Below are 17,511 nucleotides of genomic sequence, written 5' to 3'. Positions count from 1 at the left end.
TAGATTCTGGATATTAGCCCTTTGCCGGATAGGTAGATTGCAAAAATTTTCTCCCATTCTGTGGGTTGCCTGTTCACTCTGATGGTAGTTTCTTTTGCTGTGCAGAAGCTCTTTAGTTTAATTAGATCCCATTTGTCTATTTTGGCTTTTATTGCCATTGCTGTTGGTATTTTAGACATGAAGTCCTTGCCCATGCCTATGTTCTGAATGGTATCGCCTAGGTTTTCTTCTAGGGTTTTTATGGTTTTAGTCCTAACATTTAAATCTTTAATCCATCTTGAATTAATTTTTGTACAAGGTGTAAGGAAGGGATCCAGTTTCAGCTTTCTACATATGGCTAGCCAGTTTTCTCAGCACCATTTATTAAATAGGGAATCCTTTCCCCATTGTTCCTTTCTGTCAGGTTTGTCAAAGATCAGATGGTTGTAGATGTGTGATTTCTGAGGCCTCTGTTCTGTTTCATTGGTATAGCTCTCTGTTTTGGTAATAGTATCATGCTGTTTTGGTTTACTGTAGACTTGTAGTCTAGTTTGAAGTCAAGTAGTATGATGCCTCCAGCTTTGCTCTTTTTGCTTAGGATTGTCTTGGCAATGTGGGCTCTTTTTTGGTTCCATATGAACTTTAACATAGTTTTTTTGAATTCTGTGAAGAAAGTCATTGGTAGCTTGATGGGGATGGCATTGACTCTATAAATTACCTTGGGCAGTATGACAATTTTCATGATATTGATTCATCCTATCCATGAGCATGGTATGTTCTTCCATTTGTTTGTGTCCTCTTTTATTTCGTTGAGCAGTGGTTTCTAGTTCTCCTTGAAGAAGTCCTTAACATCCCTTGTAAATTGGATTCCTATGTATTTTATTTTCTTTGTAGCAATTGTGAATGGGAGTTCATTCATGATTTGGCTCTCTGTCTGTTATTGGTGTATAAGAATGCTTGTAATTTCTGCACGTTGATTTTGTATCCTGAGATTTTGCTGAAGTTTCTTATCAGCTTAAAGAGATTTTGGACTGAGACGATGGGGTTTTCTAAATATACACTCATGTCATTTGCAAACAGGGACAATTTGACTTCCTCTTTTCCTGTTGAATACCTTTATTTCTTTCTCTTGCCTGATTGCCCTGGCCAGAACTTCCAACACTATATTGAATAGGAGTGGTGAGAGAGGGCATCCCTGTCTTGTGCCAGTTTTCAAACGGAATACTTCCAAATTTTGCCCATTCAGTATGATATTGACTGTGGGTTTTTCACAAATAGCTCTTTTTATTTTGAGAAACATCCCATCAACACCTAATTTATTGAGAGTTTCTGGCATGAAGGGCTGTTGTATTTTGTCAAAGGCCTTTTCTGCATCTATTGAGATAATCATGTGGTTTTTGTCTTTGGTTCTGTTTATATGATGGATTATGCTTATTGATTTGTGTATGTTGAACCAGCCTTGCATCCCAGGGATGAAGCCAACTTGATATGGTGGATAAGCTTTTTGATGTGCTGCTGGATTTTGTTGGCCAGTATTTTATTGAGGATTTTTGCATCGATGTTCATCAGGGATATTGGTTTAAAATTCTCTTTTTCTGTTGTGTCTCTGCCAGGCTTTGGTATCAGGATGATGCTGGCCTCACAAAATGAGTTAGGGAGGATTCCCCTCTTTTTCTATTTTGGAATAGTTTCAGAAGGAATGGTACCAGCTCCTCATTGTACTTCTGGTGGAATTTGGCTGTGAATCCATCTGATCCTGGACTTTTTTTGGTTGGTAGGCTATTAATTACTGCCTCAATTTCAGAGCCTGTTTTTGGTCTATTCAGGGATTCAGCTTCATCCTAGTTTAGTCTTGGGAGGGTGTATGTGTCCAGAAATTTATCCATTTCTTCTAGATTTTCTAGTTTATTTGCATAGAGGTTTTTGTAGTATCCTCTGATGGTTGTTTGTATTTCTGTGGGATCGGTGGTGATATCCCCTTTACCATTTCTTATTGCATCTATTTGATTCTTCTCTCTTTTCTTCTTTATTAGGGTTGCTAGCCATCTATCTATTTTGTTGATTTTTTCCAAAAACCAGTTCCTGGATTCATTGATTTTTTGAAGGGTTTTTTCTGTCTCTATCTCATTCATCTGCTCTGATCTTAGCTATTTCTTACCTTCTGCTAGCTTTTAAATGTGTCTACTCTTGCTTCTCTAGTTCTTTCAATTGTGATGTTAGGGTGTCGATTTTAGATCTTTCCTGCTTTCTCTTGTAGGCATTTAATGCTATAAATTTCCCTCTACATACTGCTTTAAATGTGTCCCAGAGATTCTGGAACGTTGTGTCTTTGCTCTCATTGGTTTCAAAGAACATCTTTATTTCTGCCTTCATTTTGTTATTTAGCCAGTAGTCATTCAGGAACAGGTTGTTCAGTTTCCATGTAGTTGTGTGGTTTTGAGTGAGTTTCTTAATCCTGAGTTCTAATTTGATTGCACTGTGGTCTGAGAGACAGTTTGTTGTGATTTCTGTTCTTTTACATTTGCTGAGGAGTGCTTCACTTCCACCTATGTGGTCAATTTTGGAAAAAGTGCAATGTGGTGCTGAGAAGAATGTATATTCCATTGATTTGGGGTGAAAAGTTCTGTAGATGTTTATTAGGTCCACAGAGCTGAGTTCAATTCCCAGATATCCTTGTTAACCTTCTGTCTCATTGATCTGTCTAATATTGACAGTGGGGTGTTAAAGTCTCCCATTATTATTGTGTGGGAGTCTACATCTCTTTGTAGGTCTCTAAGGACTTGCTTTATGAATCTGGGTGCTCATGTATTGAGTGCTTATATATTTAGGATAATTAGCTCTTTTTGTTGAATTGATCCCTTAACCATCATGTAATGGCCTTGTCTCTTTTGATCTTTGTTGGTTTAAAGTCTGTTTTATCAGAGACTAGAATTGCAACCCCTGCTTCTTTTTGCTTTCCATTTGCTTGGTAGATCTTCCTCTATCCCTTTATTTTGAGCCTATGTGTGTCTCTGCACATGAGACGGGTCTCTTGAATACAGCACACTGATGGGTCTTGACTCTTTATCCAATTTGCCAGTCTGTGTCTTTTTTTTTTTTTTTTTTTTTTTTTTGAGACGGAGTCTCGCTGTGTCTCCCAGGCTGGAGTGCAGTGGCATGATCTCGGCTCACTGCAAGCTCCGCCTCCCGGGTTCACGCCATTCTCCCGCCTTAGCCTCCCAAGTAGCTGAGACTACAGGCGCCCGCCACCATGCCCGGCTAGTTTTTTGTATTTTTAGTAGAGACGGGGTTTCACCATGTTAACCAGGATAGTCTCGATCTCCTGACCTCGTGATCCACCCGCCTCGGCCTCCCAAAGTGCTGGGATTACAGGCTTGAGCCACCGCGCCCGGCCAGTCTGTGTCTTTTAATTGGGGCATTTAGCCCATTTACGTTTCAGATTAGTATTGTCATGTGTGAATTTGATCCTGTCATTATGATGTTAGCTGATTATTTTGCCTATTACTTTCTGCAGTTTCTTCCTAGCATCAATGGTCTTTACAATTTGGCATGTTTTTGCAGTGACTGGTACTGGTTGTTCCTTTCCATGGTTAGTGCTTCCTTCAGGAACTCTTGTAAGGCAGGCCTGGTGGTGACAAAATCAGCATTTGCTTGTCTTCAAAGGATTTTATTTCTCCTTCACTTACGAAGCTTAGTTTGCCTGGATATGAAATTCTGGGTTGAAAATTCTTTTCTTTAAAATGTTGAATATCGGTCCCCACTCTCTTCTGGCTTGTAGAGTTTCTGTTGAGAGATCCACTATTAGTCTGATGGGCGTCCCTTTGTGGGTAACCGGACCTTTCTCTCTGGCTGCCCTTAACATTTTTTCTTTCATTTCAACCTTGGTGAATCTGACAATTATGTGTCTTTGGGTTGCTCTTCTCAAGGAGTATCTTTGTAGTGTTCTCTGTATTTCCCGAATTTGAATGTTGGCCTGCCTTGCTAGGTTGGGGAAGTTCTCCTGCCTAATATCCTGAAGAGTGTTTTCTAACTTGATTCCATTCTCCCCATCACTTTCAGGTATACCAATCAAACGTAGATTTGGTCTTTTCACATAGTCTCATAGTTTTTGGAGGCTTTGTTTCTTTTTACTCTTTTTTCTCCAACATTGTTTTCTCACTTTATTTCTTTAATTTGATCTTCAATCACTTATACCCTTTCTTCCACTTGATTGAATCGGCTATTGAAGCTTTTTCATGTGTCACGTAGTTCTCATGCTATGGTTTTCAGCTCCCTCCATTCATTTAAGGTCTTCTCTACACTGTTAATTCCAGTTAGCCACTTGTCTAATCCTTTTTCAAGGTTTTTAGCTTCCCTGTGATGAGTTCAAACATCCTCATTTAGCTTGAAGTTTGTTATTACCAACCTTCTGAAGCCTACTTCTGTCATCTCATCAAAGTCATTCTCTGCCCAGGTTTGTTCCGTTGCCGGTGAGGAGCTGTGATCCTTTGGAGGAGAAGAGGTGATCTGGCTTTTAGAATTTTCAGGTTTTATGCTCTGGTTTCTCCTCATCTTTGTGGTTTTATCTACCTTTGGTCTCTGATGTTGGTGACCTGCAGATGGGGTTTTTGATGTGGATGTCCTTTTTGTTGATGTTAATGCTATTCCTTTCTGTTTGTTAGTTTTTCATATAACAGTCAGGTCCCTCTGCTTCAGGTCCATTGGAGTTTGCTGGAGGTTCACTCGTGACCCTGTTTTCCCGTGTATCACCAGTGGAGGCTGAAGAACAGCAGATATTGCTGCCTGATCCTTCCTCTGGAAGCTTCATCTCAGAGGGGCACCCATCTGTATGAGGTGTCAGTCGGCCCCTCCTGGTGTCTCCCAGTTAGGCTACATCGGGGTGAGGGACCCACTTCAGGAGGCAGTCTATCCGTTCTCAGAGCTCAAACACCATGCTAGGAGAACCACTGCTCTCTTCAGAGCTGTCAGACAGGGCCGTTTGAGTTTGCAGAAGTTTCTGCTGCCTTTTGCTTAGCTATGCCCTGCCCCCAGAGGTGGAATGCTGAGGCCTTGCTGAGCTGAGGAGGGCTCCACCCAGTTTGAGCTTCCCTGTATGCTTTGTTTACCTACCCACACCTCAGCAATGGTGGACTCTCCTCCCCCAGCCAGGCTGCCACCTCGCTGTTCGATCTCAGACTGCTGCACTAGCAGTGAGCAAGGCTCCGTGGGTGTGGGAACTGCTGAGCCAGGCATGGGATATAATCTGGCGTGCCATTTGCTAAGACTGTTGGTAAAGCACAGTATTTGGGCGGTAGTGTCCCAATTTTCCAGGTACACACTGTCATGGCTTCCCTTGGCTAGGAAAGGGAAATCCCCCAACCCCTTGTGCTTCCCGGGTGAGGCAATACCCCGCCCTGCTTTGGCTCACCCTCCATGGGCTGCACCCACTGTCTGAACAGTCCCAATGAAATGAACCAGGTACCTCAGTTGGAAATGCAGAAATCACTCATCTTCTGCATCGATCTCTCTGGGAGCTGCAGACTGCAGCTGTTCCTATTTGACCATCTTGGAATGGAAGAAAGTTCCTATATACTTCTTTTTCCCCTTACATCTTTTATAAGTATGGCACCTTTGTTACAATGATTAACCAATATTGATATGTTATTATGAACCAAAGTCTATAGTTTACATTAGGTTTTATTTTTTCTGTGTACAGTTCTATGGGTTTTGAATAAGGCATAATATTATGCACCATTTCAGTATCACACAGAATAGTTTCTCTGCCCTAAAACCACGTGCTGCACCTATTCATCCTTCCTCCTCCCTAAACTCCTGGCAACTACTATCTTTGTACTGTCTTCACAGTTTCATTTTTCCAGAATGTCATATAGTTGGAATCACATAGTATGTGCCCTTTTCAGACTGGCTTCTTTCACTTAGCTATATACATTTCAGGTCTTCCATGTCTTTCTGAGGCCTGATTTCTTTTTATTGCCAAATTTTATATCTAGATAGATAGATAGATAGATAGATAGATAGATAGATAGATATTTTTTTTTTTTTGCTTGCTTTCTGAGACAAAGTCTCACTGTGTCACCCAGGGTGGAGTGCAGTGGCTCTATCTCAGCTCACTGCAACCTCCATCTCACAGGTTCAATCAGTTCTCCCACCTCAGCCTCCCAAGTAGCTGGAACTGCAGGCGCATGCCACCATGCCTGGCTAATTTTTGTATTTTTAGTAGTGATGGGGTTTTGCCATGTTGGCCAAGCTGGTCTCAAATTCCTGACTTGAACTGATCCACGTGCCTTGGCCTTCCATAGTGCTGTAATTACAGGTACGAGCCATCACGCCCAACCGTATTTCATTGTATGAACATAACACAGTTCGTTTATCCGTTCACTTATTGAAGAACATCTTGGTTACATACAAGATTTGGCAACTATGAATACATAGCTGCTATAAATATCTGTGCAGAAATTTTTTGTATGGCTATACGTTTTCAACTCTTTTGGGTTAATACAGAAGAACATGATTGCTGTATCACATGGTAAGAATATGTTTAGCTTTGCAAGAAATCTCCAATCTGCCTTCCAAAGTAGCTGTGCCGTTTTGCATTCCCCTCATCAATGAATGACAGTTCCTGTTGAGCCACCTCCTTGTCAGCATTTGGTGTTGTCACTTTTGGATTTTACTCATTCTAATAAGTGGGTTGTGGTACACAACTATTGTTTTAGCCTGGCGCGGTGGCTCAAGCCTGTAATCCCAGCACTTTGGGAGGCTGAGACGGGCGGACCACGAGGTCAGGAGATCGAGACCATCCTGGCTAAATGGTGAAACCCCGTCTCTACTAAAAAATACAAAAAACTAGCCGGGCGAGGTGGCAGGCGCCTGTAGTCCCAGCTACTCGGGAGGCTGAGGCAGGAGAATGGCGTGAACCCGGGAGGCGGAGCTTGCAGTGAGCTGAGATCCGGCCACTGCACTGCAGCCCGGGCAACAGAGCGAGACTCTGTCTCAAAAAAAAAAAAAAAAAAAAAAAAACTATTGTTTTAATTTGAAATTGCTACTGTCATATGATGTGGAGCATCTTTCCTTATTCTTTTTTGCTATGTGTATATTTTCTTTGGTGAGGTGTCTGCTCAGATTGTTTGCCCATTCTTTAATTGAGTTGTTTTCTATTGTCGAGTTTAACAGTTCTTTGTGTATTTTGAATGTAAGTCCTTTATCAGATATGTTCCCTGCAAATATGTTCTCCCAGTCTGCAGCTTGTATTGTCATTCTCTTGACAATTCTTTTGCAGAGCAGAAATTTTTAATTTTAATGACACAGAACTTATCAATTGCTTCTTTCAAGGATTGTTCTTTTGGTGTTGTATCTAACAAGTCATCACCAAACTTAAGGTCATCTAGATTTTCTCCTGTATTATCTTCTAGAAATTTTATACTCACTTTTCATTTAGGTCTATGATAAACTTTGAGTTAATTTTCGTGAATGCCGTAAGGCAGCTTCTAAGGGGGACATACACTAACTTCCTTGAGAGTGGGCAGTGACTGTGAAACTCTTAACTGGGTCTTACAATGGACCCCAGATCCATCAGGAGAGCCCCACCTTCAGAAACACATAGTGGAATGTGTTTCATGCATACACGGAGAAGAATATGCAGTCATATGCTCACATGCACACCTGCACATGATCACACACATGCATAAGGTACATCTTCATCCAGAGTTCTCTCGGCATTCTCTGAAAGTGGTTCTCTCCTTCAACTTTTTCTTTAAGAGATACAATGACAGAAAGTCATTAAAATTAAAAACTTCTGCTGTGCAAAAGAATTGTCAATGGACTGACTCTGTATGTCCATTCATGTCTCATTGTGTCCCTGTACTGACTCTGAGTGGGCCACAGTGGCCTTACCTGGTAGTGAGCTCAGACTGTACCCCGGTATTCAAAGCATGCTGAGTAGGTGAGAGTGTGGGCAAGTGTGCAGTGAAGGTAGGACAGCCACCCTTCAGGTCTCTGGAAAAACCCTCAGGACAGGGATGTTCAGGACGTCTGATGCTATACTAAGCTGTTTTACATAAGGTAGGGTGCTTTTTAAGAATCTTTCTAGAGGGCTATGGGCACAGATCTGTGTTCAAAGATTTTCTGGGCGCATATGTTTTGTGAGACATCAGATAGAGACAACTTTTTGAGTCTCAGCTTTGTCACGTGTAAAATGGGCATGAGTGCTGTTCCTCTTTGCAGAGGTTTGTGGCAATTAAGTGAGGTGAACGTGCAACGCTTTTTGAACAAAGCTGACATGGAGGTACTTGTTCAGGAAATAAGAGCGGCTATTATTACTACTCTCCATAGCATACTATAAGGTTTCCCTTCCTCTCATCCCAGCTCTGAAGGACATCATTAAGGTGAACTGAGCCCCTTCTGTTTCTTCTCTTCCCTCTAACCACCTAGTCTTCCTTTCCCCTATCCTGCAACCATTCTTAGTCCCGCCCCTCCCGTGAGCCCCGCCCCTGGCCCCGCCCACCAGACCTGCCCCAGCACAGCCCTCCCTCAGCGGGGCAGGAAGCTCATGGTGTAGTTTGGTGGGATCGTGGCAAAGCCCACGTGTTTGGGGGACACGTCGATGTCCTTGGGCGACTGGGGGGACTTGAAGCGGAAGTTCTGCATGATGGTGGTGAAGAAGAGAAAGAGCTCCATTCTGGCCAGGCCTTCCCCGAAACAGTTCCGCTTTCCTGAGGAGGAGAGGCGGGAGGGGTGGAGGTGAAGCCCACTCTCAGTGCAGCCTCGCCCCACTACCGACCCCCAGCTGCGGCTCTCCCAGGGAGGAGAGGTGGAATATTATGGCCTGAGAGACTTTCAGAGAAGCCTCAGTTTCTTTCTATAAGAGATATAACAATGGTGAACCAATATTGATATATTATTACTGACCAAAGTCCATAGTTTACATTAGGGTTTACTCTGTGTTGTACAGTTCTACGGGTTTTGAAAAAGGCATAATGTCACGCATTCATCAGAGATGGATGATCCATGCCAGGTGTAGCAATGGGAGGTTTAGATGCCCCTACCTGCGAGACACACTTGCAAATATGACTGCTGTGCTGTGCCATTATCTCCTTTTCAGGGATCTGAAGAATCTGCTGTGTGACCCTAGACAAATAAATCTACGGGGGAAGATGTTTCCTTCCCTTTTACCTGGGCGCAGGTATTGGGTGGTTGGTGGTTAAGGAAGTATCAGTTGGTGGCTTAAGGGTAGATTCTAACAGGAACTTCCAAGCTGGAGAAATACCAGACTACACAGCACAGAGGGGAGCTGGGTGAGGGAGGCGCCTGCTGGTGTGAGCAGTGGCCTGGCAGCAAACAGTGGTCTCTTACCGATTGAAAAGGGCACAAAAGCATCACTCTTCTTAAACTGCCCCTTCTCATCCAGGAAGTGCTGGGGATTGAAGTCCTGGGGGTTGGAGAAGAACTTGGGATCTTTCAGCACGGAGCCCAGCATAGGGAACACTTCGGTGCCCTGGGAGGGAGGAGGAAGGTGTGTGTGATGAGGCAGGTTGGGGGATTGGTGAAAGTACACAGGGGCTGGAGGGGGAACTAAGGTGCCCCAGGTAAGCGGAAGTGGCAGGCATGGAGGAGTTGGGGACCTCTGAGGGAGGAGCTTTGGGGGATAGAAGGTTCATGTCTCTGAAACAGGAAGTTTGGGAGACATGGGGTCCATGTCCTGCTAGGCAGGGTGTTTGGGGGACCTGAGACTTGTGTCCCTAAGGCAAAAAGCCTAATGGAAAGGGGGCTCCTGTTTCTTAAGACAGGAAGTTTGGGAACATGGGGTTGATTCTCCTGACACAAAGAGTCTGGGGAGATGCAGAACTCAGGAGTCTCTAAGTGGGAAGGTGGAATGGATGTGGTGGTGGGGGAAGTCTTCTTTGACTGATTGAGGGAGTGGGATAGGGTCTAGAAAGCTTCTAATGGGGGTGGGATGCTGGGGATACAGAGAGAGGCTGGACGTCCCTGTAGTCTGGGGGGTGGGGGGACAGTACCTTAGGGAGGAAGAAATCCCGAAACTTGGTGTCCTTGATGACCCTGTGGGCCACACCCAAGGGGAGCATGTCTCCAAATCTTTGGATCTCGTGGATCACTGCCTCCGTGTAGGGCATCCTGGCCTGGTCCTCAAACTTGGGCTGCCGGTTCTTGCCGATCACTCTGTCAATCTCCTCGTGGACCTTGGCTTGGGGAGATGGGGGGATGTGTTTAGGTATTTAGGGGTCTCAGAGAAGGGATTATAGTCCAAATAGGTAAAACGGGGTGGATTACATGGCTCCACCAATGACACGGAGGTAGACCATTCAGAACAGACATTAGTCATTCGCATTGTTGGAGCAGGGTCCTGTTAACCAGGTTGTGCCAAAATCACAGGGGAGGCACAGGGAGGAACTTAGGAGATGATCCGGAGGAGTAGATAGTGGCACTAAGTGGGCTTGGGAGAGGAATGGCTGACAGATCACTGCAGACATTTTCAGTATTTTAATAGCCAGTGAGACTCAGCTGATTCCTATCAGCTGAATATTGCCCTGTCTCTGGAGAGCAAGGCACGTCTCAGGGTCCTGGGATCTGGGACAGGTGGGGACATTGCACCAGGGTCAGTGGAGTTTTGAGGGTCTGGAACCCTCCACTTCCCTCCCCCTCCAGCCTTACCCTCCACCTCTGGGTGCTTCATGAGCAGCAGGAAGCCGTAGCGCAGGGTGGTGCTGACGGTCTCGGTGCCTCCAAAGAAGAGGTTCAGCGAGGTCAGCACCAGGTTCTTCAAGTGGAACTCCGTGTTGGGGTTCTTCTCCTCCTGCAGGGAGAGGGGGCTTTAGACCAACCTCACTTCCCATGCTTTTGGGGCCCTTCTAGGGCTTCTCCTTTGAATCTTCCTCTCTTTGGTCCAGATGAAAGGTGGAAAGAGGGACCCTAGATCTGCCAGACTCGCTCCAGGTTCCAGCCCTTGCCCTGGCTGCTGGCTTTGCCCAAAATGCTCTTCCTTCTCAGCTTCTTTACCTCGCTGACCGTCTGTCCTTTAATTATCAACTTAGCTGTCAGTCTTTTTTTCTTATACAGACTTGGCGTTGCTAAGTGGCACAGGGTGGACTTGAACTGGGTTCAAGGAATCCTCCAGCCTCAGCCTCCTGAGTAGCTAGAATTGCAAATGCACATGACCATGCAGGCTCACTTGTTAATTTTTTTAAAAGTAATTAATTTTTTTGAGACACGGTCTTATTCTGTCACCCTGGCTGGAGTGCGGTGCCGTGATCTTGGCTCATTGCTGCGTCTGCCCACTCTGGGCTCAAGCTATCCTCCCACCTCAACCTCCTGAGTAGCTGGGACCACAGGCATGTACCACTATGCCCAGTCATTTTTTTTGTAGTTTTTGTACAGATGGGGTTTTTTCATTTTGCCCAGTCTGTTACTTTTTTAATGGTAGGAATATTTAGAAAGAGAATGATGAGGGGAGACGAAGAGAAAGTAGTACAGAGACGGCAAGATGAAGAGTCAGGAAAAAGTTTTTCTAAGAAACAAGCGTAGAACTTTAAGCAACAGCATCCTATTTCTTCCCTAAAAATCTTGACACTTACTGTGGAGGAATCTCCTCCCTTGATCCTTTCTCCCTGAGCTTCAGACTCCCTAAAGCCTTCCCCCATGGGAAACTGATGTCCAGATGGATGTGGGGACCCTGCAATGTAAAGCCAGGTCACCTGTCCACAGAGGTGTGTCTGATAACCAGGGCATGAACGGTTAGAGAGCTTGGTGGCTAAAACACCAGCTTTAGGCTCAGAGACACCAGGGTTTGAGCTTGCGGGACCAAGGTTTCCTTATTGTGTGACCTCAGTTAAGACACTTCAACTCTCTGGGCCTCAGTTTCCTCACTGGTACAATCGGGGCCATGATTGAACCTCCTTCAAAGCTGTTGTGAGTGTTCAGTGGGGACTATCTTAAAGCACTTAACACAGTGCCTGGCACGTGGTAGTGCTGTAGAAGTGCTTGCTATTCTAATTCATGTGCACAAGTCCTGCTTGTGGGTGAGGGCTCAGTAGATGGAACAGCAGTGGTTGATATAGTTGGGATTATGAGGATTTTTTTTTTTTTTTTCAGAGTCTTGCTCTGTCACTCAGGCCAGAGTGCAGTGGCATGATCTCCGCTCAATACGACCTCTGCCTCCCGCGTTCAGGCAATTCTCCTGTCTCAGTCTCCTGAGTAGCTGGGATTATAGGCGCATGCCACCATGCCTAGGTCATTTCTGTTTTTTTTTTTTTTTTTTTTTTTTTTTTTGAGACAGAGTCTCTCTCTGTCACCCAGGCTGGAGTGCAGTGGCCGGATCTCGGCTCACTACAAGCTCCGCCTCCCGGGTTTACGCCATTCTCCTGCCTCAGCCTCCCGAGTAGCTGGGAGTACAGGCGCCCGCCACCTCGCCCGGCTAGTTTTTTGTATTTTTTAGTAGAGACGGGGTTTCACCGTGTTAGCCAGGATGGTCTCGATCTCCTGACCTCGTGATCTGCCCATCTCGGCCTCCCAAAGTGCTGGGATTACAGGCTTGAGCCACCGCGCCCGGCCCATTTCTGTACTTTTAATAGAAACAGGGTTTCACCATGTTGGCCAGGCTGGTCGAACTCCTGACCTCAGGTGATCCACCTGCCTCGGCCTTCCAAAGTGCTGGGATTACAGGCGTGAGCCACCGCGTCCGGCCAATTGTGAGGATTATTATGACAAGGGCTATTTGAATGGCCCTGTGTTATCTACCTGCCCCACTCCCAGCCTGATTTCCCCCTGCCTGGCTTTGCATCTCCCCGCACTGGCTGCTGGGGTGTACCTCCTGCATGCGGATGAGAAAGGAGTCGATGAAGTCCCGTGGGGAGTTGGGATCCAGCGTGCGCCTGTTGTGCTCCACCTTCTTGGCTATGAAGTCCTCCAGCCCTTGCAGCTCCTTAAAGGCCTGTTGCTGTGGTCCTGGCAGGTGTTTCATCACCGAAGAGAACATCTCATAGAGCTGGGGGTTGCAGAGAGAGGATGGGAAGCGAAGGACAGTTGTCAGGGGCCTGGAGCTGATGGGAATGGGACTTGTTTCATAGCAAGGAAGGAACTGAGTTAAAGGCATCTGTCCAGGTGTTTAGGTATTTCAGTGGGGTTGGATGGGAACTTATATCTAAGTTTTCACATGGGTTAGGTGCCAGGGCCACAGTCTAGGAATTTCGGTGAGAAGAACTGAGGCATATATCCAGGTTTCAGGTATTTAAATGAGGCTGGATTGGAGCACACATCTAGGTGTTCAGATATTCAAGTGAAGTCGAGTTGGAAGACACCTGTCCAGGTGTTTAGCTATTCAGGTGTGGCTTGTATGAGGGGAGTGCCACCTGTCTAGGTATTTAGGCATTTAAGTGGACTTGGTTGGGGACAACTATCCAGATACTTACTGGGTCCAGACTGGGGGCTTTTGTTCAGGTGTTCATGTATTAAAGCGCGGCTGGTGAAGATGTTAAAGTGGAGGGGATACCTGTTCAGGTGTTTATGTATCCAAGTGGGATGCATTGGGAGCTCCTCTGTAGGGTGTGTGATTGCAAAGGGTTGGAGAACACTTATTTGGGTGTCTGGGGAATAATTTGTCTAGATATTTATGTGTTTCGGGTCTTGGTTAGGGCAGCTGTCCATGTTTTCAGGTATTTAAAGTGGGTGAAGTAGAGGGTGCTTGGCCAGATATTCCAGTGGGCTAATTTGGAACATTTGTGTAGATGTGAAAAGAAGAACTGGGTAGGGAGTACCTGTTAGAAATTACAGTAAGTTGGGGATGGGAACATGCACCCAGGTAAGAGAGCTGAGCTGAGGGCTTGAATCCTGCTGGCAGGCTCTGTTTTGCTAGCATCTGTTGAGCTATTCGGGTGTCCTTGGAGACTGGGTATTGTGCATCTGTCCTGGTTTCTGGTGCAACTGCCCAGTTGTCCAATATTGGGGGCTGATTTTGAGGGGACACTGTCTGGAGGGGGGTGGGAGTTTGGGGCACCTGTCTCCAGGTAGGGGAGCAGTTCACAGGTTGTGGTAGGGGCATCGCGGGCCGCGCTGCAGCCGGTTACCTGCCCTGCGGAGGTTGCCGTGAACTGGAAGCTTCCCAGCATCATGCGCAGCAGTGACAGGAACTCTTTGTCCTCATAGTCAAAGCGGTCCCCAAAGACAATGGAGCTGATGACATTGGAGACAGTGCGGCTCAGGAAGAAGGTGGGATCGATATTGGCGCCTGCGGGTGTGGCCGGAGAAGGGGGTTGGGGAGAGAGTCAACTCAGAGGCCTGGGGAGAGTCAGAATTCCGGGAGGCAGGGCCCTGTTGAGCCAAATTCCCAGCGCCAGACTCCAGGGCTGGAAGTGCGGGGGCCTTTCCCCACCTAGTCCCCATCATCAGGCAGAACGCGCGCGCGCGGGTCCCCGCCCTGGGCGTTTTCCTGCTCCTGCAACCGTCCCCTCGGGGTGCCCTGCTTACCTTGCGTGTCCCGGAGGGCCTCGATGAGGAAGCCCGCCTCCTCCTGGATGCGCTCCTCGATGCCGCGCTTGCCCACCCCGAAGTCCCGCAGGGTGGCGATGGAGAAGCGCCGGAGCTGCTTGGCGCGCTCCCCGTTGCTGAACACCACGCCTGAGGAGGTGAACGTGGGGGTGGAGAGAGGTCAGGGGGCGGCGGGGGCAGGAGCAGACCAGCTCCAGGGGGCTCCCCAAGGGTGGAGCAGAGAGGGAGTGGGGTGGGAGAGAGATGGATTCAGCGGGAGTGCCCAGAAGAGCTGCAAACTCAGTCAGAGAAACAAGGGGGGGGGGGAGGGAGAGAGATAGAGATAGAGAGAGAGAGAGAGAGAGAGACGGACAGACAGACCGACCCCGGGTAGAAAGAATAAGAGAATCAGAAGAGAAGCAGAAAGGCCAGACAGATGCCCAGAGAAACAGAGGGATACAGGGACACTCCATGGAGGAAGAGAAGAAAGTAGGGAGAGAAAGAGAGAGAGAGATTGAGAAAGAGGATGGAAGGAGGGGAAGTAAGATATGGGGAGATCTGGGAGGAGGAAATAAAAGTGGTGAAGATTCTTAAGCTGAGCTGGAGAAGAGAGAAACATACAGAGACAGAAACAGAGAGGATTGGGAAGGAGGACCAACTGTTACTCAGAGATGGAGGCTGGAGATGTGGAAGTAGGAATCCTGTGAAATCCTAAGCCAGAGGAAGGAGTGGGAGAGGGAAGTGGAGAGATGGGAAACACGGAGAAGCACAGAAGCTGAGAAGGACAAAAAGACAAATGAAGACAGAGGACCAGGGTTGGAAAACAGAAACCCGGGATGTCCTCAGAGATGGAGAGAGGGGAAACAGGAGACTCCAGTGAGGCGGAATGAGGAGAGAAAACGAGGGGCAGAGAGATGCAGGGAGGAATCAGGACAGGGACGCTGGAGACAGGTGAGGGACACACAGGGAGAGGCCAGAATGAAAGGAAATGGGGAGATAAGACCAGACAGGGGGCTCTGTCATAGCCTCCAGTGGGCAGGAGAGGCAGGGAGAAGGCTGGGGACACCGAGACCATCCCGTCCCCCTGGCCACCTTCCCCCTCTTGGGCACCCCCTCACCGTAGCCTTTGAAGAGCCAGTCGAAAGTGGCCTGCTCGCCTCGCCCGCTGAACTCCTCAGCCTGGTCCACCAGAGCCTCCTTGACGGCATCATATCCGCACAGCACTACAATCCGCCGGGGTCCCAGGTGAATGGTGAACACCGGGCCATAGCGCTCACTGATCTGATGGAGGCGGGTGGGAGAGGTTAGAGGGAGCAGCCCCCACTCTGAATGGGCCCAGCACCGAGATGTCAACTCCTGGGATCCATTGTCCCTAGGTTCTCAGTCAGGGAGCTGGACATCCCAAGATCCTGTCTTTCTTGGCTAGGACCCTGATGCTGATCCTCCAAAAATCCCTTTTGTAAGACTCCCGTCCACACTGGTCAATCCCCTGCCACAAAGCCCCAGCCAGCTGGGCAGCCCCCACCCCGTGCCACCCATCTCCCTGCCTTGGGACACCTTCATGATGGAGTTGTACATCTGCTCTGTGTTCAGCTGCAGGTAGTTTCCAATGAAGGGCAATGGGGTGGGTCCCGGAGGCAGCTTTCCCTTGCTGTTCCTCTGCTGCCAGACAGACATCAAGACCATCACAGTCAGGCAGGCCAGCAAGGCCACCAGGAGCAGCCCTGAGGCCAGCATGGTGGCAGTGGGATGATCGATGGTGACGGCTGGGGTGGTTTGCCTTTATACTGCCTGAAAAAGAGGGACGGACTTTGGTTGATTACATAATCACCTCATTTCACCTCCCCACTACACCCCCCATCATGAATCCCGCCTAGCTTGGGACATAGTCAGCAAGGGAGGAGGAGGGGGACCCTGGGTAAGCTGAACAGGGAGGGGAACTCCAGAATAAATCTGTGGTACTTCAGGAGGGGTGCCCTAGGGCTGTGTATTAAGGAGGGGGCATCAGATAAACTGTAGAACGGAGGAGTTTGGAATATTTGCACAGGGGAGCACCTGGACTTTGGATTTTGGGTCTGAGACTGAGAATGCACCTCAAAGTTGTGGATTTGGGGGTTCCTGGGGAGAGCAACCCAAAGGTCTGTGTTTCATTGAGGTGAGACAGAAGTGTGGCTGTGCATTTGGGGGTCTTCTGGTGAGGAGGATGCAGTGTTAAGTGTCTCAGGAGGGGGGATTCCAGGCATATGGACTTGAGAGTCTCGGGGCTAGGAAGACCAGGGTGTGGGTGTGGAGTTTCTGGGAGGAGGAATGTGTAGCAAGCCCAGCAGCTCCTCCCAGAAAACCCAGCAGCCCAGCACCCCACCCAGGAGCTGACTTGATTTTGCTTTGGCCCAGAGCTGTCTCTTGATGCCCAGAATCCTCATTGGAACCTCAGAGTGAGGCCAGGATGGGTGCCATAGAACCTCCACTGCCCATCTCTGGTTGGGAAAGGGGTGGAAGACTGGATCCGTATTTCAGGGGAACTTTCCCCACACCTGGAGGAGAGTACCTCGAGTTATCAGTTGGCAGAGGGATTGGCCAGGTCTGGAGAAATAGTAATAACAACCCCCAAATGTTGGAAAAATCTCAAGTGTCCCAAGGGTTGGAATTTACAAAGACATCCACTCGTTTCCAACCTTGATCCTTAGGGAAACCCAGTAGATTGATTGTATCGTTCCAATGAATATTATTATTGTTATTTATGTTTCTCATTTTATATAAGGGTCTACAGAGGACAGAAAACAGACAGTGGGCAGGGGACATGAGTGAGTGGCCCTGAACTCCCATCTCTCCTGCTCTGCGTCGTTAGTTCCACTTTGTGGATTTGGTTTTCCTGCCGGTGGAAAGGGACTATTTAGGAAGAGAGGATCATATTTGAGGGTGAGTTAAGTCTCCTTTAAGGGTGATTCCTGCTTTGTCAGGGGCTACTACTATTAGCAGGCAGAGGGAACAATCGCAGAAGAGATTGGGGTAAACTCCAGTGTCAGGCACAGAGACAGAGCCTGGGGTGGGTGGGAGTGG

At 47.5% G+C, this 17,511-nt stretch overlaps 2 protein-coding genes across 2 annotated transcripts in view; both read right to left on the bottom strand.

Annotated features, from left to right (window-relative positions):
- CYP2B6 (cytochrome P450 family 2 subfamily B member 6) overlaps nt 1–17,511 on the bottom strand; it is a 122,096-nt gene that overhangs the window by 48,438 nt on the left and 56,147 nt on the right. The window lies entirely within an intron of this gene.
- Nucleotides 5,638–16,209, bottom strand: CYP2A23 (cytochrome P450 family 2 subfamily A member 23). The gene is made up of 9 exons (XM_045379565.2): nt 16,009–16,209; nt 15,570–15,732; nt 14,452–14,601; nt 14,052–14,212; nt 12,797–12,973; nt 10,645–10,786; nt 9,990–10,177; nt 9,328–9,469; nt 5,638–8,687 (listed from the first exon to the last, which is right to left on the bottom strand). The coding sequence occupies exons 1-9, from the start codon at nt 16,186–16,188 to the stop codon at nt 8,506–8,508; spliced, it is 1,485 nt and encodes a 494-aa protein (XP_045235500.2). The 5' UTR covers nt 16,189–16,209; the 3' UTR covers nt 5,638–8,505.

Source organism: Macaca fascicularis, chromosome 19, assembly GCF_037993035.2.
Source record: "Macaca fascicularis isolate 582-1 chromosome 19, T2T-MFA8v1.1".
NCBI lineage: Eukaryota > Metazoa > Chordata > Mammalia > Primates > Cercopithecidae > Macaca > Macaca fascicularis.
The sequence above is the reverse complement of the archived record's forward strand: the minus strand, read 5'-3'. Positions and strand labels throughout refer to the sequence as shown.